General features: G+C 45.1%; 1 protein-coding gene across 5 annotated transcripts in view; it reads right to left on the bottom strand.

Annotated features, from left to right (window-relative positions):
• The window catches only part of PATJ (PATJ crumbs cell polarity complex component), a 193,764-nt gene that overhangs the window by 24,160 nt on the left and 144,404 nt on the right, over window positions 1–25,200 (bottom strand). For all 5 annotated transcript variants that reach the window (XM_040408093.1, XM_040408092.1, XM_040408091.1 and 2 more), the window contains 5 exons: window positions 22,283–22,374; window positions 11,061–11,133; window positions 9,459–9,551; window positions 873–938; window positions 574–691 (listed from right to left, as the gene is read on the bottom strand). In XM_040408093.1, coding sequence (XP_040264027.1) covers window positions 574–691; window positions 873–938; window positions 9,459–9,551; window positions 11,061–11,133; window positions 22,283–22,374 — 442 coding nt within the window. The remainder of the gene's footprint in view (window positions 1–573; window positions 692–872; window positions 939–9,458; window positions 9,552–11,060; window positions 11,134–22,282; window positions 22,375–25,200) is intronic.

The following is a 25,200-nucleotide window of genomic DNA, read 5'->3' on the forward strand; positions in this document are numbered from 1 at the left end:
GGGACTCTTTACCTAAAGGACTCCTGTGACGTTGCACATGTAGTATCTCTGGCCTTGCATACAGGACTAGAAGGATATAAGGTGAAGAATTAACTGTCTGCAAGGAAACTGGCGGCAGCACAAGACCCCACCCCCCACCCCCCAAAAATCCCCACACCTTTTGTAAAAAAGTGCCTTCTATTTCAATTTAATATCATTTCTTAGGTTTTGTGCATCAGCACCCTGCCCAAAAATATGGCGCATGCACAAGCAAGCAAGACATGATGATCCTCCATCTTACCTCCAGTTTTAAGGGGTTCTCCATCTAAATCTATTTCTACAAAACTATAGTCAATGCAGCAGTAAAAAAGAGGGAAGGAAACTGCTAAAGGATTAGGAAAAGATGAGCTGAGGAAGTTAGAGATCTGAGACATACTGGTTGTTGTGGACCAGCTGCCTGACAACTTCACTAAAATACTAGGGTTGTTAGGCAGCATATTCATAGCAACCAGACAGTTTTAGACAAACTAGAGCTGTGATCCGGCTGGTCGATATGGAGGAGAAACATCTGCTGCATCGGGGTTTGTGTCTTACTGTGGCTGGAAATCTCCGGTTCTGGTACAGTGTACGGTATAGCTGGTCCAAGGGAGATATCCTGGGGATTGTACGGGATCTTGGTGCTGCTTTTGGACTGTTTCAGCTGGCTAACCAGCTACAGGCGGAAGGAAGAGGCAAAGAAATAATGTGATGAGACGCAATATCTAAAACAAACTGTAAAAGATTCACAACTATGCAATCATTTTCTTCATTGTATCTTATAGTAATATCATCCAACCACAAATTGCAATTTAGAGGAGCTACCCTTATGACATAAGAACACAGATGATCTCTACCTTGTCCAGCACATTCTGCTCCTCCTCCGACTCCAGTGTTTTGTCGCTGAATCTCATTTTACTTTCCTGTAAAACAAACAGGACAATATTATACCAGACGCTGAACTAGTATAATACTGCTCCTATGTACAAGAATATAACTACTATAATACTGCTCCTATGTACAAGAATATAACTACTATAATACTGCTCCTATGTACAAGAATATAACTACTATAATACTGCCTCCTATGTACAAGAATATATCTACTATAATACTGCCTCCTATGTACAAGAATATAACTACTATAATACTGCTCCTATGTACAAGAATATAACTACTATAATACTGCTCCTATGTACAAGAATATAACTACTATAATACTGCTCCGATATACAAGAATATAACTACTATAATACCGCTCCTATGTACAAGAATATAACTACTATAATACTGCTCCTATGTACAAGGATATAACTACTATAATACTGCTCCTATGTACAAGAATATACCTACTATAATACTGCTCCTATGTACAAGAGTATAGCTACTATAATACTGCTTCTATGTACAAGAATATAACTACTATAATACTGCTCCTATGTACAGGAATATAACTACTATAATACTGCTCCTATGTACAGGAATATAACTACTATAATACTGCTCCTATCTACAGGAATATAACTACTATAATACTGCTGCCTCCTATGTACAAGAATATAACTACTATAATACTGCTGCCTCCTATGTACAAGAATATAACTACTATAATACTGCCTCCTATGTATAAGAATATAACTACTATAATACTGCTCCTATGTACAAGAGTATAGCTACTATAATACTGCTCCTATGTACAAGAATATAACTACTATAATACTGCCTCCTATATACAAGAATATAACTACTATAATACTGCCCCTATGTACAAGAATATAACTACTATAATACTGCTCCTAAGTATAAGAATATAACTACTATAATACTGCTCCTATGTACAGGGATATAACTACTATAATACTGCTCCTATGTACAAGAATATAACTACTATAATACTGCTCCTATGTACAAGAATATAACTACTATAATACTGCCCTCTATGTACAAGAATATAACTACTATAATACTGCTCCTATGTACAAGAATATAACTACTATAATACTGCCTCCTATGTACAAGAATATAACTACTATAATACTGCCTCCTATGTACAAGAATATAACTACTATAATACTGCTCCTATGTACAGGAATAACACTAGTATAATACTGCTCCTATGTACAAGAATATAACTACTATAATACCGCTCCTATGTACAAGAATATAACTACTATAATACTGCCTCCTATGTACAAGAATATAACTACTATAATACTGCTCCTATGTACAAGAGTATAGCTACTATAATACTGCTCCTATGTACAAGAATATAACTACTATAATACTGCTCCTATGTACAGGAATATAACTACTATAATACTGCTCCTATGTACAGGGATATAACTACTATAATACTGCTCCTATGTACAAGAATATAACTACTATAATACTGCTCCTATGTACAAGAATATAACTACTATAATACTGCCCTATATGTACAAGAATATAACTACTATAATACTGCTCCTATGTACAAGAATATAACTACTATAATACTGCTCCTATGTACAGGAATATAACTACTATAATACTGCCTCCTATGTACAAGAATATAACTACTATAATACTGCTCCTATGTACAGGAATAACACTAGTATAATACTGCTCCTATGTACAAGAATATAACTACTATAATACCGCTCCTATGTACAAGAATATAACTACTATAATACTGCCTCCTATGTACAAGAATATAACTACTATAATACTGCTCCTATGTACAAGAGTATAGCTACTATAATACTGCTCCTATGTACAAGAATATAACTACTATAATACTGCTCCTATGTACAGGAATATAACTACTATAATACTGCCTCCTATGTACAAGAATATAACTACTATAATACTGCTCCTATGTACAGGAATAACACTAGTATAATACTGCTCCTATGTACAAGAATATAACTACTATAATACCGCTCCTATGTACAAGAATATAACTACTATAATACTGCCTCCTATGTACAAGAATATAACTACTATAATACTGCTCCTATGTACAGGAATAACACTAGTATAATACTGCTCCTATGTACAAGAATATAACTACTATAATACCGCTCCTATGTACAAGAATATAACTACTATAATACTGCCTCCTATGCACAAGAATATAACTACTATAATACTGCTCCTATGTAACTATAATACTGCTCCCATGTACAGGAATATAACTACTATAATACTGCTCCTATGTACAAGAATATAACTACTATAATACTGCCTCCTATGTACAAGAATATAACTACTATAATACTGCTCCTATGTACAAGAGTATAGCTACTATAATACTGCTCCTATGTACAAGAATATAACTACTATAATACTGCTCCTATGTACAGGAATATAACTACTATAATACTGCTCCTATGTACTAGAATATAACTACTATAATACTGCCTCCTATGTACAAGAATATAACTACTATAATACTGCTCCTATGTACAGGAATATAACTACAATAATACTGCCTCCTATGCACAAGAATATAACTACTATAATACTGCTCCTATGTAACTATAATACTGCTCCCATGTACAGGAATATAACTACTATAATACTGCTCCTATGTACAAGAATATAACTACTATAATACTGCCTCCTATGTACAAGAATATAACTACTATAATACTGCCTCCTATGTACAAGAATATAACTACTATAATACTGCTCCTATGTACAAGAATATAACTACTATAATACTGCTCCTATGTACAAGAATATAACTACTATAATACTGCTCCTATGTACAGGAATAACACTACTATAATACTGCCCCCTATGTACAAGAATATAACTACTATTATACTGCCCCCTATGTACAAGAATATAACTACTATAATACCGCTCCTATGTACAAGAATATAACTACTATAATACTGCTCCTATGTACAAGGATATATCTACTATAATACTGCTCCTATGTACAGGAATATAACTACTATAATACTGCTCCTATGTACAAGAATATAACTACTATAATACTGCTCCTATGTACAAGAATATAACTACTATAATACTGCTCCTATGTACAAGATTATAACTACTATAATACTGCTCCTATGTACAAGAATATAACTACTATAATACTGCTCCTATGTACAAGAATATAACTACTATAATACTGCTCCTATGTACAAGAATATAACTACTATAATACTGCCTCCTATGTACAAGAATATAACTACTATAATACTGCTCCTATGTACAGGAATAACTACTATAATACTGCCCCCTATGTACAAGAATATAACTACTATAATACCGCTCCAATGTACAAGAATATAACTACTATAATACCTCTCCTATGTACAAGAATATAACTACTATAATACTGCTCCTATGTACAAGAATATAACTACTATAATACTGCCTCCTATGTACAAGAATATAACTACTATAATACTGCTCCTATGTACAAGAATATAACTACTATAATACTGCTCCTATGTACAAGAATATAACTACTATAATACTGCTCCTATGTACAAGAATATAACTACTATAATACTGCTCCTATGTACAAGAATATAACTACTATAATACTGCTCCTATGTACAAGGATATAACTACTATAATACTGCTTCCTATGTACAAGAATATAACTACTATAATACTGCTCCTATGTACAAGAATATAACTACTATAATACTGCTCCTATGTACAAGAATATACCTACTATAATACTGCTCCTAAGTATAAGAATATAACTGCTATAATACTGCTCCTATGTACAAGAATATATCTACTATAATACTGCTCCTATGTACAAGAATATAACTACTATAATACTGCCTTCTATGTACAAGAATATAACTACTATAATACTGCCTATATTTTATGCAGGTTGGAGAGTTTTTAGCCTGAAATTGCTTTTTAATTCTTCTATTCTACCTTTTTGGTGGAAAATACAAAACATTCCTAAAATTGTGTAATTACTTAACAGATCAGGTCTGGATAACCTTGGGATCTGCGGTTGTTTGCCGCCTGTTTGTTTGGCTTCTCTGATGCCTTTGTACAGTGTGGTCTAATCACTGCTGCAGATGATTATCAGCTCTGAAGCCATCAGGAGTCTCCAGCAGCAGTGACAAGTCTGAGAGCAGAGCCCATAGTCACCGTCCTGTGATGCAGTGCGCCGCTGCCACCTCGCACACTGCCAGATAGGGAGCCGGCTTCCTCCAGGGCTCATTAGTGACTTTAATGGATTCTGTAATTGTTTCTTGTTTTACACTCGGCTCAGGGGTTGTTATTTTAATATGCCGCTTTTCTGGAATGAGCAAAAACCAGCAAAAACCTATTGAGTGCTGTATGTGACATAATGGGGGTTTCACATCTTCACCTTAGAGTGAAATCATTAAGCCACTGTGCCCACAGCCTTGATTAAAAGTCTACAATTTTATTTTGCAGCTCTTATGCAGATCTCCATGGTACCAAACTACAAACCAATCCTGTTCTCCTCATTGTGCATATTCTTCTTGCTCACCTATCAAATATAACCAAGAAAAAGATCAGATGGGAACAACTACTGGAGGGTCAGACTACACACAAGGTTTGTTTGTTGTCTGTTACCATGGAGACACACAGGTCAGGAGTTACAGGGGATTGTTTTATCGAGGTCATATGCAAGAATTTTCAGTTTAGGTGAAACAGTGGGAAAAAAATAGAAAAATGCCGTTTGGCGTGGTGGACAGAACCTTTTAATCTGGAGAGTAAAAACACTAAAAAAGCATAAATTTCTCAATCTACAGGATGTTTTTTAAACTTCCTGAATAATCAATTTTGCAGAAATCTGTACATGGATATCTGAATTGTTTGACTGAGGATTGGCTAAGGGATGGATTTATCTTACCTGATCTCTAGTAAGTGGAAGCTCCGATCCCTTTGTGATACTTGTTGCCACATCTGCACTAGCACTGGAGAGGGGAGGGGGAGGAGGGAATCGTGCATTCCTTGAATATAATAATATTTGATAATCTGGAATCTTTTAACCCCAATTGATGCTAGATGAAATGCCCTTTTATTATATGTATATTCTCTTAATTTATAGACTCATTGACAAAAAATCCTGCACCAAGGAGAAGTTGGGGTGAAGCTTTCTGTGTGTGAGACTGTAATGATGATACAATATTAGAGAGAGAAGACTATTGGGGAAAGTGTACAATGGAGAGGAGGCTCTAGGACCCTGTTAGACTGCTTCTAGCCTGGATACAAGAGGAGATACAGCCTCTAGCCTGGATACAAGAGGAGATACAGCCTCTAGCCTGGATACAAGAGGAGATACAGCCTCTAGCCTGGATACAAGAGGAGATACGGCCTCTAGCCTGGATACAAGAGGAGATACAGCCTCTAGCCTGGATACAAGAGGAGATACAGCCTCTAGCCTGGATACAAGAGGAGATACGGCCTCTAGCCTGGATACAAGAGGAGATACGGCCTCTAGCCTGGATACAAGAGGAGATACGGCCTCTAGCCTGGATACAAGAGGAGATACAGCCTCTAGCCTGGATACAAGAGGAGATACAGCCTCTAGCCTGAATACAAGAGGAGATACAGCCTCTAGCCTGGATACAAGAGGAGATACAGCCTCTAGCCTGGATACAAGAGGAGATACAGCCTCTAGCCTGGATACAAGAGGAGATACAGCCTCTAGCCTGGATACAAGAGGAGATACAGCCTCTAGCCTGGATACAAGAGGAGATACAGCCTCTAGCCTGGATACAAGAGGAGATACAGCCTCTAGCCTGGATACAAGAGGAGATACAGCCTCTAGCCTGGATACAAGAGGAGATACAGCCTCTAGCCTGGATACAAGAGGAGATACAGCCTCTAGCCTGGATACAAGAGAAGAAACAGCCTCTAGCCTAGATACAAGAGGAGATACAGCCTCTAGCCTAGATACAAGAGGAGATACAGCCTCTAGCCTGGATACAAGAGGAGATACGACCTCTAACTGGATACAAGATGAGATACGGCCTCTAGCCTGGATACAAGAGGAGATACGGCCTCTAGCCTGAATACAAGAGGAGATACAGCCTCTAGCCTGAATACAAGAGGAGATACAGCCTCTAGCCTGGATACAAGAGGAGATACAGCCTCTAGCCTGGATACAAGAGGAGATACAGCCTCTAGCCTGGATACAAGAGGAGATACGGCCAATAACTGGACACAAGAGGAGATACGGCCTCTAGCCTGGATACAAGAGGAGATACGGCCTCTAGCCTGGATACAAGAGGAGATACGGCCTCTAGCCTGGATACAAGAGGAGATACGGCCTCTAGCCTGGATACAAGAGGAGATACGGCTTCTAGCCTGGATACAAGAGGAGATACGGCCTCTAGCCTGGATACAAGAGGAGATACGGCCTCTAGCCTGGATACAAGAGGAGATACGGCCTCTAGCCTGGATACAAGAGGAGATACGGCCTCTAGCCTGGATACAAGATGAGATACGGCCTCTAGCCTGGATACAAGAGGAGATACGGCCTCTAGCCTGGATACAAGATGAGATACAGCCTCTAGCCTGGATACAAGATGAGATACGTCTAGGTATGGAGCCACACAGGTTCCTGGTATCCTGCAGCACAGATGTTACAGATGGGCCTGTAGATCCTGCACGCTCATAGGTTGGTGAAGCCGACGACCCGGTTGGTCCCATAAATGCTTGATTGATGATACATCTGGTGACCGGGCAAATCAAGGAAGTGTTTAAATCTAGGGAGACATTTCAGGGAAACCCTTGCAGTGTGCGGGCGAGCATTATTCTGCTGAACCTGCCATGAGAGGAACACATGTGGCGGCAGTATGTCCTGCACATATCTCTGAGCTGTTAGTGCCCCTCATATCACTACTAGGGGTGACCGACTGTCATATGCGATGGCTCCCAGATCATCACACCAGCAGTGGGGGCAGTGTGTCGCTCCACAGCAAACGCTCACCACAAAGCGTCCATAGAACCTGGATTCATCGCCAAAGACAATATAGTTCCAGTCCATACCAGTTCCAGGTTTCTTGTTCAGGTCACCACTCCAAACGAAGGAGACATGGCTGGCTGTCAATGGCAGGACACGTTATGGGCACAGCGACACCAAATTTCCTTCTGCAAAGTACCTGGTAATGGTCCGGGCAGAGAAAGGAGTATAATGAAGGTGCCACCTGTGTCTGGATGGTGAACAACGAAACCGTGGGAGCTGCTCGTACTTGTCAGCAGATGAAACAATCTTCTCTACTGGTGACCTGTCTGGGCTGTCCAGAACCTGTTCATCGTGTGTGGCCCTGGAAAAAACCTTAAAATGGCCCCATGTTGTAGGTAAGCCCAAATTGACAGGACTGCAGCATAAAACACTGCCCTACCATCATACTGAGGACGGAGATACAGTTGAGTTCAGGAGGGCATCTTGCTGCTGGCCAGGGGCATAAGTACTAATAAATGCTGAGAGCATCAGCTCACTATGAACCTGACAGCGGCCATAAGGAAGGCTTGGGCATCAGCCCACCGGGAAATTTCCTGTAGGATATATGGCCAGTCCGCCCCTGCCCCATGTAACTACTACTCCCAACATCTAACAGCTCTGTAGGTCAGAAAGGCCAAGATGGTGGCAATTTATCAACCCTCAACCATGTCCCCTCTCAAAGTCAACTGGACAAAATGTCTAAATGCGTCAATGAGGCCCGTCTAGCCGTAAACACTCTCTCACTAAGAGGGGGCAGCATTTTTTATGTAAATGAGAGTATTTATTGAATTTTGCATATTAATAAAATGATGAAAACCCTTTCATCCACTTCTACACTTAATTACGCGCTTCGTTTTTTCCTTTTTTTTTTTGGGCTTTGTTCTGCGGATGAATATGTAACGTCTTATGATTTATGGCAGCGCTCTGCAGATATTTCCATTGATGGGGACGCACTTTCCGTTCCCGCAGCCATGTGTGTTTCACGGCTAAATGATATTCAAGAACGAAGGTCGTTTAATCACATGCGAGACGCTTTTGGATGCATTTGGAGGAGAATGAGACCAGGTATTAAATGATCATTCCCAGCTCCTACATTGGGCTCTGGATTGCACAAAATGAAAGATGAAGGTGCTATATAGAGGCCGAGAGGGTGGAGGGGTGGCACAAACTGCGGACTCATGCCAACCAAATGTAATTAATATTCAGGGATGGGCATCTCAGTGACGGCAGCCCCTGACCTACCACCGGAGGCACCGCAGAGCCACACCTGCCATATCTTCTGTAGGGTGGAAAATACTGCAACCTGCTGAGGGGGCAGAGTGGGGAGGGTGTGGGGTGCTTGGGGACCACTATAAGGGGGGTACATAGAGAAGACCCTAATTCTTTTAAATTGGAAGACAATGTATCAGGATCTTGTACCTCTCCTATAATAATTAGGATTAGCTGTAAATTTAGGCCTCATTTTTACAGACTTAGAATATATTAAACTCACAGTCGGTTTTATCTCAGGGTCTGTAAAGCTTTTCATAAAGTCATTCAAGCTGCCATCTTCAGTCCTGCTGGAAACGGTGACGTCAGGCTGCTCCTACGAGAGATGGCGACAAACCGTTAGACCATGACTTGTCGCCCAAAATGATCAGAAATGAGAGAAATTTTGATTTATATTTAAAAAGGGACGTGTCTGGAAAGTGATACAGAAGAGAAACAATGGGACACATTTATTAACACTGGCGATTTAGACGCTGGTCTTAATAAGCACCTGCGCTGGCGATGGATCCGCCAGAGGTATGAAGAAGCACCGGCCTCTACATAACTTTGGTGGATCCACCTCTGCTTCTAAACATAAGACATCTTCCTTGATCTCTTACATTTAGACTATATTCTACGGCGGGGGGGAAATAAAAAATAAAAAAATGCAGATTTTGGCATTTCTGAAATTTAAACGAAAAGCGGAAGACCCCGTTACTGGACAAAAATTAATCAAGTGTCCAGAGCCCCTTCTCTAACAGGGGCTCCACAGCAAAACTCCCAGGAGGTTAAACCCGTGAAAGCTCCTAAAGATGCATTTTTTCAAATACCTATATAGGGAAAAGGGCTGTTTTTTAACCCATATAGCCCCAAATACCAGGCATAGTTGACTTATATAACGCTGTCTGTCTTCTGCCACCACTAGGGGGAGCCAATACTGAACTACTGAATGAAAGGTGGAAGAATCTCTATGCCGTGAGCTCCCCCTAGTGGCAGCTGCAGTCATAGGCTGTAACTAAGTGAGGAAACAGCTCAGTGCTGCCCCCTCTCACCAAACACCCTATAGCAATTGTGTTGTCTGTCCCTAGAGAAGATACCCAACTATAATACATGGCAGGTGGAGGGGGGAGCACAATAGCACTAAACCATTGATTAACCCCTCCACCCCTTCTCCAAACGAACTTTCCCTCACTACCAGAATAATGGATCTACACTTTCTGATTAACTACTTAAGAATAAAACGCTTTGTGGATGGCTCAGCACTTATACCTGGAATCTGCTGACCTGTCCTTAACCTGAACTACAGATGTACCAGCATGAATACCGGGGAAGTGCACTGAGCGACTAAGTGCTCCAAGAGGTTTTATACCTTACATGTTTGTCACATGTGTAGCTGACAGTGTGAGAAAAAGCATGTTGTCCAGAGTAACAAGGTAACAGAACAATAGTAACTGTATTCAACAGAATCCAATACAAATGTAACATTCTGATGCCATGGTTATTCGAAGAAAAAAATGCATGCCGCTAATGCTTTGACTGTTGGATTTGGATTCAGTTCACGAAACAGGAGGCTCAGAATGCACATAGATGAAGTGCTGCTGAGCAGAGAATTGTGGGAGAAAATAAACAAATAATTTGGATAATGTAAAATACATATTCTATATGGACGTTTTATCATCCAATAGTCCAAACAGTGCAGCATCAGAGAGACACATGGATTTCTTTCTGGTTTTCATAGTTGACATCACTGAGCAACAAGACGACAAATACTAAAGACATTAGTGGCCGATCCATCGGAGATGGAAGCCATTGGGCAAATTAAGAAAGATCTACAAGAAACACTTACCTGAGGAGAGAAGTGGGTGTCGGCAGATGAGGGGTGCGGGGTGATGGCCATCTGTTCTGCAGCATCTTTACTCCTGGTAAAATGTGGACAGAGAAAATCTGACTCATCGGTGACAACACTAACTGGACAAACAAGGGATCAACTTAGAAAAATCCCCATAGCGAACAACAGGTGGCGGTATTATAGTAGTTATATTCTTGTACATAAGAGACAGTATTATAGTAGTTATATTCTTGTACATAGGAGGCAGTATTATAGTAGTTATATTCTTGTACATAGGAGCAGTATTATAGGAGTTATATTCTTGTACATAGGAGGCAGTATTATAGTAGTTATATTCTTGTACATAGGAGGCAGTATTATAGTAGTTATATTCTTGTACATAGGAGCAGTATTATAGTAGTTATATTCTTGTACATAAGAGACAGTATTATAGTAGTTATATTCTTGTACATAGGAGGCAGTATTATAGTAGTTATATTCTTGTACATAGGAGCAGTATTATAGGAGTTATATTCTTGTACATAGGAGGCAGTATTATAGTAGTTATATTCTTGTACATAGGAGGCAGTATTATAGTAGTTATATTCTTGTACATAGGAGCAGTATTATAGTAGTTATATTCTTGTACATAGGAGGCAGTATTATAGTAGTTATATTCCTGTACATATGGAGCAGTATTATAGTAGTTATATTCCTGTACATATGGAGCAGTATTATAGTAGTTATATTCTTGTACATAGGAGACAGTATTATAGTAGTTATATTCTTGTACATAGGAGCAGTATTATAGTAGTTATATTCTTGTACATAGGAGCAGCATTATAGTAGTTCTATTCTTGTACATAGGAGCAGTATTATAGTAGTTATATTCTTGTACATAGGAGCAGTATTATTGTAGTTATATTCTTGTACATAGGAGGCAGTATTATAGTAGTTATATTCTTGTACATAGGAGGCAGTATTATAGGAGTTATATTCTTGTACATAGGAGGCAGTATTATAGTAGTTATATTCTTGTACATAGGAGCAGTATTATAGTAGTTATATTCTTGTACATAGGAGGAGTATTATAGTAGTTATATTCCTGTACATATGGAGCAGTATTATAGTAGTTATATTCTTGTACATAGGAGTATTATAGTAGTTATATTCTTGTACATAGGAGCAGTATTATAGTAGTTATATTCTTGTACATAAGAGGCAGTATTATAGTAGTTATATTCTTGTACATAGAAGGCAGTATTATAGTAGTTATATTCTTGTACACAGGAGCAGTATTATAGTAGTTATATTCTTGCATATAGGAGGCAGTTTATTAGTTATATTATTTTAAATAGGGGGCTGTACTATAGAAACCATATTCTTGTACATGGGGGCATTATTATGTTATATTGTTGTTTTTAAGGTGCAGTATTATAGCATATTTTTATCTATAGGGGACCGTATTATTATTTAGCACCGATAGTTCTAATTTGTTACTTGGCTGAATACGCCTGAGAAGCTTTTATAACAATGTGTATTCCTGATCATTGGTTAAATTCCCCTGAATGGCTGTACCTGAAGATAACATTATTAATAAGCTGCATAATCACCTCCTGCGATCTATACCAAACCTTGGTCGACTAAGGGTACAAGACTGGTAGGTGCAATAATAGACAGAATCACGACGATAAGGCTTACTGAGCATTTGATATAATTGCAGTTCGATTACAATGTCTATACATAATTGCAAACACTAATGTACGGTATATGATATAACCAGATGGCGCAGAGCTCACAATCCTTGCATTTTAAGAACATCAGATTTGTAGCATATTGCAGTAAAAGGATACAATGTATCAAAATAAACCGACAGTCACATTCCCAACTCATCCTGACCTGTAACCGTTGCATCGTCTCCGCATTTTGTCTCTAATGACACAGATGCAGCGCATTGTATCAGGCAGAGGGTCAGAGGCTGTGTGTGGAGCATTTGCCGGAGATAGAAATACAAATCCTTTGCCTCCTTATACCAGAAGAGAAGAAACTAAAGCCGTTGCTTTCCCCTGTGCTCCTCAGAGTATGTGCAGAAGAGAATAATACACGCTGTGGAATATCAGCTGCCTCTGTCCGTGACTATTGTTTGCCTTTCTGCCCTAGAAAACAGCTGTAACCAATTTACGGCTAGGTTCAATCAGAAATTAAAAATAATATTGCCCCAAATGGTTTAGACTGAGTCCCAAAGGCCAGAGGTCTTCATTGTGAGCAGCCCGCATTACCCTGGGAAGTAATACCTCACCCAAAGATAAAAACTTTATGCGGCTTCTGGATCCTTATCGGTAGAAATTGGGACAGATTTACTTAACCAGTGCAGACAGACAGGCAGTCTAAAGATGGGCCAAATGTATCCTGGTGGCTCACACTGGATAATAAATTCGGTCTCTCTCACCAGGTCGGACACCTTTGTTTACATTAACCACTTATTTGTTGCCCGATTTTGCACCTAATGTTTTGCCAAAGGTTTGGTTCCTGTTGCTGCATTTTAAGCCATGCCGCGTTTTCCAAGGAGGCTTAAAAGTGTGTAAAACACTTGGTTAGGCATAAAATTGCAATTTGGGGTTATTAAGACCACAACGCGACAGACGCCAGAAATCCAAACATGCTTGACTTCTGCACACTTTCTAGAACTATGGATGCAGTAGGGTTAAAACAAATGCTTTATGAGACGTGGTATCTAAAATAAATGCAACTAAATGCGTTAAGCAATTGCTTTTTAATGGCTTTTGTTTCAAGATAACACGAGTTAAGAGTTAAGAAATTTGAGTTAAGATTTTGTGTGTTACCCCTGCTACATCTGTAGGTGTGATCTATATGTCCCTCTGCCATAAACCCCGAGCCAAATAAACGTGTGCACCAGTATTTTAGTGAAAATTGAGGGAGAACGCCATATTAAGTTTAGTAAAGCTACTCCATTGTGTGCACTCTACAGCGGACGCAGGGTATTTCATGAGAGCCTGTGTCTACTGCAGAATACAGCCTCTGGTGGCAGCCTGTAATATGAGGATGTATTCATAGGGCAATCTGCTCTGTCCGATCAAGTCGACTCTATTCACTTCTGATAAAGAAGTCTGTATTGTATCCATCTACAGTATCTCTCTGCCTCTCTCTCTGTCCCGCCCGCGCGCTCCCTCACTCCCTCCCGCTCGCTCCCTCACTCCCTCCGTCCCGCTCGCTCCCTCACTCCCTCCGTCCCGCTCCCTCCCTCACTCCCTCCGTCCCGCTCCCTCCCTCACTCCCTCCGTCCCGCTCCCTCCCTCACTCCCTCCGTCCCGCTCCCTCCCTCACTCCCTCCGTCCCGCTCCCTCCCTCACTCCCTCCGTCCCGCTCCCTCCCTCACTCCCTCCGTCCCGCTCCCTCCCTCACTCCCTCCGTCCCGCTCCCTCCCTCACTCCCTCCGTCCCGCTCCCTCCCTCACTCCCTCCGTCCCGCTCCCTCACTCCCTCCGTCCCGCTCCCTCCCTCACTCCCTCCGTCCCGCTCCCTCCCTCACTCCCTCCGTCCCGCTCCCTCCCTCACTCCCTCCGTCCCGCTCCCTCCCTCACTCCCTCCGTCCCGCTCCCTCCCTCCGTCCCGCTCCCTCCCTCACTCCCTCCGTCCAGCTCCCTCACTCCCTCCCTCCGTCCCGCTCGCTCCCTCCGTCCCGCTCGCTCCCTCCGTCCCGCTCGCTCCCTCCGTCCCGCTCGCTCCCTCCCTCCCGCTCGCTCCCTCCCTCCCGCTCGCTCCCTCCCTCCCTCCGTCCCGCTCGCTCCCTCCCTCCCTCCGTCCCGCTCGCTCCCTCCCTCCCTCCGTCCCGCTCGCTCCCTCCCTCCCTCCGTCCCGCTCGCTCCCTCCCTCCCTCCGTCCCGCTCGCTCCCTCCCTCCCTCCGTCCCGCTCCCTCCCTCACTCCCTCCGTCCCGCTCCCTCCCTCACTCCCTCCGTCCCGCTCCCTCCCTCACTCCCTCCGTCCCGCTCCCTCCCTCCCTCCGTCCCGCTCCCTCCCTCCCTCCCGCTCGCTCCCTCCGTCCCGCTCGCTCCCTCCCTCCGTCCCGCTCGCTCCCTCCCTCCGTCCCGCTCGCTCCCTCCCTCCGTCCCGCTCGCTCCCTCCCTCCGTCCCGCTCGCTCCCTCCGTCCCGCTCGCTCACTCCCTTCGTCCCGCTCGCTCCCTCACTCCCTCCGTCCCGCTCGCTCACTCCCTTCGTCCCGCTCGCTCCCTCACTCCCTCCGTCCCGCTCGCTCCCTCACTCCCTCCGTCCCGCTCGCTCCCTCACTCCCTCCGTCCCGCTCGCTCCCTCACTCCCTCCGTCCCGCTCGCTCCCTCACTCCCTCCGTCCCGCTCGCTCCCTCACTCCCTCCGTCCCGCTCGCTCCCTCACTCCCTCCGTCCCGCTCGCTCCCTCACTCCCTCCGTCCCGCTCGCTCCCTCACTCCCTCCGTCCCGCTCGCTCCCTCACTCCCTCCGTCCCGCTCGCTCCCTCACTCCCTCCGTCCCGCTCGCTCCCTCACTCCCTCCGTCCCGCTCGCTCCCTCACTCCCTCCGTCCCGCTCGCTCCCTCACTCCCTCCGTCCCGCTCGCTCCCTCACTCCCTCCGTCCCGCTCGCTCCCTCACTCCCTCCGTCCCGCTCGCTCCCTCACTCCCTCCGTCCCGCTCGCTCCCTCACTCCCTCCGTCCCGCTCGCTCCCTCACTCCCTCCGTCCCGCTCGCTCCCTCACTCCCTCCGTCCCGCTCGCTCCCTCACTCCCTCCGTCCCGCTCGCTCCCTCACTCCCTCCGTCCCGCTCGCTCCCTCACTCCCTCCGTCCCGCTCGCTCCCTCACTCCCTCCGTCCCGCTCGCTCCCTCACTCCCTCCGTCCCGCTCGCTCCCTCACTCCCTCCGTCCCGCTCGCTCCCTCACTCCCTCCGTCCCGCTCGCTCCCTCACTCCCTCCGTCCCGCTCGCTCCCTCACTCCCTCCGTCCCGCTCGCTCCCTCACTCCCTCCGTCCCGCTCGCTCCCTCACTCCCTCCGTCCCGCTCGCTCCCTCACTCCCGCTCCCTCACTCCCTTCGTCTGGGGGGGGGGGGGATGCGTGTTCTTCACCCCTCAAAAACCCGGCTCTGCTTTCTGGGAGAGTCAAACCTTTGACTGCGTCTCCTGGTGGATGCTGGAAGCAGGATCAGCTCTCCCTACGCTAAGAGAACCCATGGCCCGAGCTTGACGCACTAGGGAAAGGTCTACGACAATCATTCTCTTTTTGGATCCTTGTGCACGTATTTGTGTGACGCGCTTCACGTAGTGAACGCTCCCATCCCAACCCCCCACAAAAAGTTTAGTTTAATCACATATAATAAAACGGGATGACGACTGTACACAGCAGGATACGTGAAGATATATGAGGAGCCGGCGCGCCGTTATTCTGCACGCACATTAATTTCAGGAGCCGACCGTGCCTGACGCTGCTGTAGATAAAGCCTCAGGGATTTTATTACCTCCATGAATATCAAGGCAAGGAAATGAGAACTCAGCTTTACAGGGACTCTGCTAAGCGGATGAGATAAGAGAGGGACCACGAGGGGGTCTAGGGGCGCATTCACATACTGCAGTCAAATAGAAGTTTTTGTTTTTTTTATTACCACGAAAGTCAGCCGTAATTGCAGCCATTTTTGCTGTCACTCAGCTTTCCCAGACACAGGTAGAACAACCAATACATTTGGCTTGAACGTCAGCGGCAAATTCCAGCAGCAGATTGTGCAAAAATGTGAATTATGACCTACAATTGCCAAAATGGATCATCTCTTACTAGGCATGAACAGGATGATGAAGGGAAGGGGGCAAGGGGCGCTGTGATTTCATGGCTGACAAGACGCCGCCGCCATCAAACGCAGCTTGACGTAAATCATATTGTGACCAACAAGTGTAAAATTAGCATCAGGGGCTGCACAGTCTGACGAGCAGGCGGCAGCGAGACCAGTGTTCAATTTACAGCTGGTTATGCGGCAAAGAAAACGCTTCCGCGTGAAAGAGCGTACTCTCCGGACAGTCCACCATTCCTAAGCCTTGTTTATTAACTTAAAGGGGAACGCCACCCAATAAACCACTGCTATATGACAGACTTATGGGCGGAGCCTGTCCATTTCCAGAATTTAAGGGGTTGTCCAGAATTAGAAAAAAGGATATGCTTTTTTATCCTTCAGAAACAGCACCAATCTTGGGCATAAGCTCAGCCTTATTATGGGGAATGGAGTGAATCCGCAATACCCGGCACTCCCCCGAGTATGGGTGGTCCTGTAAAACACGTTTTATCTAATCCCTGCATGTGGCTGCAGCCAGATACGGAGCTTCACTTCTCTTCAGATCACAGTGACGGTCGTGCGGCCTACCACCTTAGCCTAGTCTGTCTGCGGGGGGCAGATCAGGAACCAGCACGGTTTGTACTCTCACTTTGGGTGTGAATAGAGCAGAAAGTGACCTATGGCTCTGAAAGAAATTCACTCCTCTTTATGGAGGTCAGGACAGTGAAATGGTGGAATTGTCCTTTAATACGACTTCCAATTGAGCTAAAGGAAGGAAAAGCTAATAAAAATATGGTGGAGGATGCGGGCTCGCTCATATGTTATGACCTCAGGACAAGGACACACAAGACATTAAGGTACTTCAGCTTGCTCAGTCCGTTCTAATAATTTCCCTGTCACTATACCTCCCTGAGACAATTACGAGGAGGTTCAGCTCCTTCATAAAGTCTCCTGGGAGCTGAAATCCACTGATCTAATGAGAAGGACCAGGGGGAGTAAAACACCTAGACCCTCGGTGAACCTACAGAGACATATTAAAGAACTGCATAAATAGCAATCCCCCCAATATATTCTTATTCTCCGTAATAGGGACTGGCATAAAAAACAATTCCATAATGTCAGTTCTTGTTCCTTCCAAGTAGCAATGATCCACTGATCTTCATAGCTTTGTGGATTCCTCATTCTCTACTATTGCCGCTGAAGACAGGCATCCGTTACAGTAGCCAGTATTCCGTCTATGGGTGGCCGTGAGTGCCGCTGTGCAGCAAAATACAGGGGGTGTGCAGCCCCTTCATTCTCAGGATCTTAGAGGACAGACCTCCACCGATCATAAAGTGATGCCATATCCTATAAATAGGTAAATTTATTAGGTGGGAATACCCCTTTAAGGCTAATGTAAGAGAGCAGAAGTGCAGTGTCAAGCATAGTGGACTGCATAGCAGCAGCCTCTGAAGAGGCAGGAGGTGGATTACATATTAGCTTGGATGCCAATAGGCAAAACATTAAAGGGGTTGTAAAAAAAATAAAAAATAAATAAAAAATAAAAAATCCCCCCAAGCAGGAATGGTCATAAAATAATAAAATGGCGCTGATGTTTTCATGCCCGTCAGTGCAGCCATGATGTCATCTTGACTGCAGGGGTGATGTCCCCATTTACCCTGGACGCCACAGCAGCCAATCGTTGGCCTCAGTGAAATACGGCACATGAAAATAAGGCCAGTGAATGGCTGTAGAAGTTACGGGCAACATCATCGCTGCAGCAGCCCGACGAGGAGCATCACAGCGGCTGCGGGAATATGTTCTTTTATTATTTTATTAGCAGAAGGACCCCGCTTCACACAGGTATATTTAATCTATTTTATTTAATGTTTCAACACTATCCACTATAACAATGACCCCTGCACCCCGCCCCCTTAACAGTGACCTCCACAGCCCCCCACTCCTTAACACTGACCCCCTCCACAGGGCCACATCTCCTTAAAATGGGACCTCCACAGCAGCCCACCCCCTTAACAGTGACCTCCACAGCCCCCTACCCCTTAACACTGACCCCCTCCACAGTGCCACATCTCCTTAAAATGGGACCTCCACAGCAGCCCACCCCCTTAACTTTGACCTTCACAGCAGCCTGCCCCTTTAACAGTGAGTTCCACAGCACCCCACCCCCTTGACAGTGACCTCTACAGCCCCCTAACACTGAACATAGGCTACAGTCCCCTTGACTGTGACCTCCACAGTGACTGCCCCTTTAACAGTGACTGCCACAGTCCCCCGCTCCCTTAACAGTGACCTCCCCTGTACTCCACTCCCTTAACAGTGACCTCACAGTACCCCACTGCCCCTTTAATATTGGCGTCCAGAGTCCCCTTCTCCCTTAACAGTGACCTCCACAGCGGCCTGCCCCCTTACCAGTGACCTCCACAGCGGCCTGCCCCCTTAACAGTAACATCCACAGCGCCCTCCCCTTTAACAGTGACCTCCACAGCAGCCGCCCCTTTATTAGTGACCTCCACAGTACCCAGTCTCCTTAACGGTGATTTCCACAACACCCCGCCCCCTTAATAGTGGCATCTACAGCAATCTGCCCCTTAACACTGACCTCCATAGCGCCCCATCCCCTTAACTGTGACCTCCACCGTTCCCTGCCCCCTTAACAGAGACCTCCACAGCGCCTGCCCCTAGCGTGGCCAGAGGTTCGGTTTTAGGCCGGACAGTCCAGCTTTCAGACTCCCTGACCTTTTGAACAGCTCACTCTCAGACAGCAGCACTGTGCTGTCTAAGTGTGAGCTGCAGGGAGAAAGTCACCCTCCTTCCCACCCCTGCAGCTGACGAAGGTTGATTTTTACTTTCATTTTTCAATTCCCGTCGGCTGCGGAGTCGGGGGGGGGGGGGGGGGGAGTGGCCTAACCGGGTCACACGTGGCTTAGCTGGACCTGGGGGTGTGGTTTTTAAGTCTGTCTTTTGAGACTGGCCTGTATGGCCACCCCACCTGCCCCTGAACTGTGACCTCCACAGCACTCCGCTCCCTTAACCGTGCCATCCACAACACCCTGACCCTTTAAAGCTGACCTACAGCAGTGAAGAAAAATGGCGGGGTTGTTATGGAAACCTGGTGTAAAACATGTGACCGTGTGTATGGCAGGCTTTTATTGGCTAATGCATTTTTTGGGAATATCTCAGGAACGGTATGTGCTAGAGAGCTGAGACCTGGTCTAAAACCTTCCCGGACACCTGATGTACCTGTGTGCCAAATTTCAGGATTGTAAATGCGACTGTGCAGATTCCTTTAGCAGACATACACACACACACATACACTCAGCTTTATATATTAGATGACCATTCATTCCTGGGTAGAACTTCTCTGTATGACTCAGTCATCCCCCCTTTAAGCTGGGGTCACCGATTATAGCTGTGTTCAAATGGAGCAGAGCTGCAGTGTAAAGACTGGAGGAAGGACAGAGGCACAGTATAATAGGAAAGGGAGGTGGAATATTGACTACCTGGCCAATCAAGAAAATTTTTAGCCTCAGTTAAAGGCCGTTCGGCAGGACGTCTGAACGTCTTTATAGCGCCGCTACAGGGGGAGCTCGGCTCAGATATGCAAATCTTCCGCTGACTAAGCCGCTTACTTAAATGTGAAATTAGGTCTTTTGATCTCTCGCAGCGAGACGTCTTCATATTAAATCTCTGCACACGATACAAAGAAGGTCTTATGAAAACAGAGGACTCATTAGATTCTTATACAAGAACGTTAATTTTTTTTCCCCATCAAGTGATTTCAGTGTTAATGGAATTAAAGCTTGGAGGGTGAACAGGGTCGGGGTCCGAGTTCATGGAATTGCAAGGCGGCCATTACCACCGGATAAGAGCGCCATTCTCAAGAGGATGCAGACAAGATTTACAAAAGGGGCACAGACATTTCAGTTACCGACTGAGCATGCTCGACCAGCCAGCTTAACTACAGGTCGCAACGTAACCCTGGGCAGCGGCCTATAAAGAATCAGCAAGTGGTGAATGATTACGTGGAAAACTAGTGAAAACATTTTATCGCTAAATATAAAGGATTAAAGGACTTTATTTTGTATTGCATCTTTCAATGGGAGTCTTATTTTTAATACTGGAATACCCTTTTAAACCAGTTAAAACCAGTGGTGGAGCATAAAACGACTGGACAAAGTGACTGGTGGATCAAACCACTGGACAACAGGGACAGATGCATTAAATTACTGGACTGCCAAATCAATCAACTGGACACCAGAGACTGGGGGGATCAAACCAGTGAACACAAGGGATCGATGCACCAAACCAAGTTTGTTTTTAACCAGTGGTCACTTGAAACTGGTTAATTTATGTACTGGGCACTAGGAATTGGTTAAGTAAACCACAGGACACCAGGGGCAGGTGCATCAAACCACGGGACACCAGGGGCAGGTGCATCAAACCACGGGACACCAGGGGCAGGTGCATCAAACCACGGGACACCAGGGGCAGGTGCATCAAACCACAGGACACCAGGGGCAGGTGCATGAAACCACAGGACACCAGGGGCAGGTGCATCAAACCACAGGACACCAGGGGCAGGTGCATGAAACCACAGGACACCAGGGGCAGGTGCATGAAACCACAGGACACCAGGGGCAGGTGCATCAAACCACAGGACACCAGGGGCAGGTGCATCAAACCACAGGACACCAGGGGCAGGTGCATCAAACCACAAGACACCAGGGGCAGGTGCATGAAAACTTTTAACTTCAGGGACTGGTAAACCACTTAAAACCATTTGTGAAGAAAAGCAACAACAAATCACATTTCAGCTGTAATTTTGCAAGTGAAGAAAATTAAATTCAACCCCTATAATGACCCCCCCAATGTCTGGGCACCTCATATTGATTATACTTACCTGCTCCTCGACAACCGCATCCCTCCAGATCCCTGAACGGCCGCCACTGCATCTCCCCGTCACACAGATCAAAACATCCGCCGATGGGTGAAGGAGCCAATAGCAGGCCGCGTTGGTGATCAACCTCCATAGCGTCACCCATGATGCTAGGGAGGATGGTCATCGTCACTGCCTGCTATTGGCTGCTCCCCACCGTCACTGGATGTTTTGATCCGTGTGACGGGGAGATGCAGTGGCGGCCGTGCAGGGATCCGGAGGGATGCGGGTGTCAGTAAGTAGGTTGGTATGCTCTAGAGGAGGGGCCATTATAGGAATTGGATAACCCCTTTAAGTTAGTTTCTGTAGGTTTCCCGTCTACAACACCACACTATCCCCTCGTTGCCACTTTTATCACATTACCAGAGATACGAAATACCCATTCCTGTGGTCACACATCAGCATTTACATGGCACTCGTTTACTTCCCCTTTAAGATGAAGTTGTTCCCATCACCGTGATACTTCGAGCTGTAGGGTATTCCCATATGACAACTCACCTGATCAGCACCAGCTTCACTTTGGAGGGAGCAGACTTGATAATTGCTGACGCGTTTTGGTGACTTTTTCCGAACAGAATCTGGTTATTCAGCTAAAATAAAAAGCAGAAATGTAATGAGCGCTCTGGGTCAGTCCTCATTGTCACAGTCTAACAGCTTTGTGAGCTGCGGCAGAGCACGGTACCCGCGCTGCACCGCCCCGACGGGCCACTGCGGGCTGGCACATTTCTCTTTGTACTTTTAATTAACAAGATTATGAAAACTATGGCCTGATAGAAGTAACTCCAGAACCCACAAGTACTGGCTTTGGGGGTGAAACCAGAATTTTAAACATCCGATTATTTATCGCTCCTAGATCTCTGCTTGCTGTCACTGAACCGGCACATGCATTTTTACATCCTGGTAATCTATTTCACTAAACCTGTATGAAGCATTATTCTGTGCAATCCTCTATATGGTAAAAACATCAGCAGCACAAATCTCTCTCCTGTCCTGAATTTGTTACAATGTATCAGTGCTGGTAAAATGTATCAATCTGCTTGGCTCACAGAGGATTGTTTAGACTGGATGTGATGTAATAGACCCTCAGATTGTGAGAAGTATTTGCACTGGTTCTCCAGCCCCTGACAGTAAGCAGAGTTCTGGAAAACTCTAAGTATATTAATAACTTATATGACTGTTCATTATATGATACATTTTTGCAGTTCTACCATTTTTCCTTCCTATTGTCTTGTGATTTCTAAAGCCCTGAGAAAAATGCACTCCGCCCCGCCGCATCTTTACCTGCAACACGGAGTCGGCAGCACAAGGCTCCTGGGAGGCAGAGGCGGCAGTCAGCAGCTCCTCTTCCTCTAGAGCCTGAGCCGTGTACGTGTCTGTATGTATAATGAAGGGTGACCTTTCCTGCAGTTATTTGGCCCCAATGAGGAGAGATTATCTCGGTGACACAATAAGATGCAGGTTAATGGCGACAAGTCACTTTCTATAAGTAACAGAGGATTAGAGGCCAAGCGACTTGTACAACCTACCCGCACAGCAGAGCTGAGGGCCGCGCTGTATAAACTGCTGACTGCAGCATAATGGCTTCTCTGGTACAAAATAGATTTTCCCCTTAGGGTCCATGTTAAAAATAATGCCAAGATAACTGGGCAGATTGCCGGGAAAAAGTTCCTGTGAACACTGGTTCCCGACAATCTGTGTAAAGGTGCCGCAGATCATCCGATGGACAAGCGTTTTGCTCGTTCATGGGGTAAAACTGTAGTTTGCGCAGGCACCGAAAGGTCCCTTTAGACAGGACGATACAGCAGGAGATTGTTGGGAAGGACGCGTTGCTTCCCGACAATCACCTGCTCGTCAGTGGAGGAGACACATTTACATGCAGCGATCTCCTCCACAGTATAGGGAGCAGTGATCACTAATGCCATTTCACGTCCCCATACAGAAGCGTTCCTTCCTGACAATCGCCTGCTCTTCAGTGGAGGAGACACATTCACATGCAGTGATCTCCTCCACATTAAAGGAAGCAGTTATCACTAATGCCATTTCACGTCCCCATGCAGACTCGCCGTTTGCCGGCAGCAGAGCGTGATTAGACAGCACGATCTGCTGCCGGCGAACAACGATTTTTGTGTCCACATGAATGATCTTTTACTCGATGAATAGAGTGTTTTGGTCGTTCATTGGGTAATCGGCAGCACCTTTACACCGCCAGATAACTGCTATCGAGTGTTCCTATGAATGCTCGTTAGTGATTATCTTGCTGCTTCGGCCCCTATATTATTGTTTCTAGGCAGCAGATCGTGCGCTCTAATCAGTGATCTGCTGCCTAGAAACAATGCAGCTGTAAGGGGGCGAGCAATCGCAATAGGGACCCCTCATCCTCATACTGTGGAGGTGAGTGCTTCGCCTCCACTGAACAAGCAGTCTACTTTTGGGAAGGAACGCTTCGTTCCCAACAATCTGCTGCTCATTGCCCCTGTGTGACACAGCCAACTGGATGTGCCTGTAGGGCAATACCTTGGGACCTTTTGTGAAACTACTACTCCCATCTAGTCCTGGCAGCTTACACCGACTCCCTGTAAGTGAATATAAAGTAGGCGCTAGTAAAGTACTGCAGCTCGTTTTTTTTCCAGATTGGCTGCTCTGTCAAGGCACAAGCCCAGCAGAATAAATCAACACATTACCGAAGAGGCAGACGTGGTTGGGTGTCCACATATCCAGTACTTCCCAAGTAGATGAGGGGCTAAATCTTGCTTCAGGCTGTCACACAATAATCTACATAGGGGCGATGGAGTGCATGGTCAGTCTTATGCTGAATGGTGCCCTATGCAACAATTTCTGTACCCCCCCCCCCCATATAATGTATAAATTCTATACCCTATAGTGCCTAATGATCAGTGTTATACAGAATTGCACTATACCAACCAATCTGTATACCACAGCGTTATACCAGTATACGGCGGTACAGTGAGGACACCGTACACTGCAAAAATACTATACCGCCACACAATGAATAGGAAATTACCATCATGCAGCGCTCACACATCACCATACCCTGCTCAAATAATACATCATACACTGCTCAATAATAGTGCCAGAATACATTGCTCAAATAATACTCAGACTGCTCAACTGATACCGCCACACAGTGCCAGAATAATGCCATCATATCGTGCTGAAATAATGGCTCCATATATAAAGCAATCTGATAATAGCGCCATTCAATGTGTAAATAATACTGCTACACAATATGCGGTGGACACCACAGAGGCCAAGCCACTGGCCGGCTGTTTTAGGCTGTAGTAGGGAAATGTTGTTTGGGTGCCATTTTGGGTCCATTCACACATCTGTATGTGTTTTGCGGATCCACAAAACATGGACACCGGCAATGTGCGTTCCGCATTTTTCGGACCGCACAT

Source organism: Bufo bufo, chromosome 9 (assembly GCF_905171765.1).
Source record: "Bufo bufo chromosome 9, aBufBuf1.1, whole genome shotgun sequence".
NCBI classification, from domain to species: domain Eukaryota; kingdom Metazoa; phylum Chordata; class Amphibia; order Anura; family Bufonidae; genus Bufo; species Bufo bufo.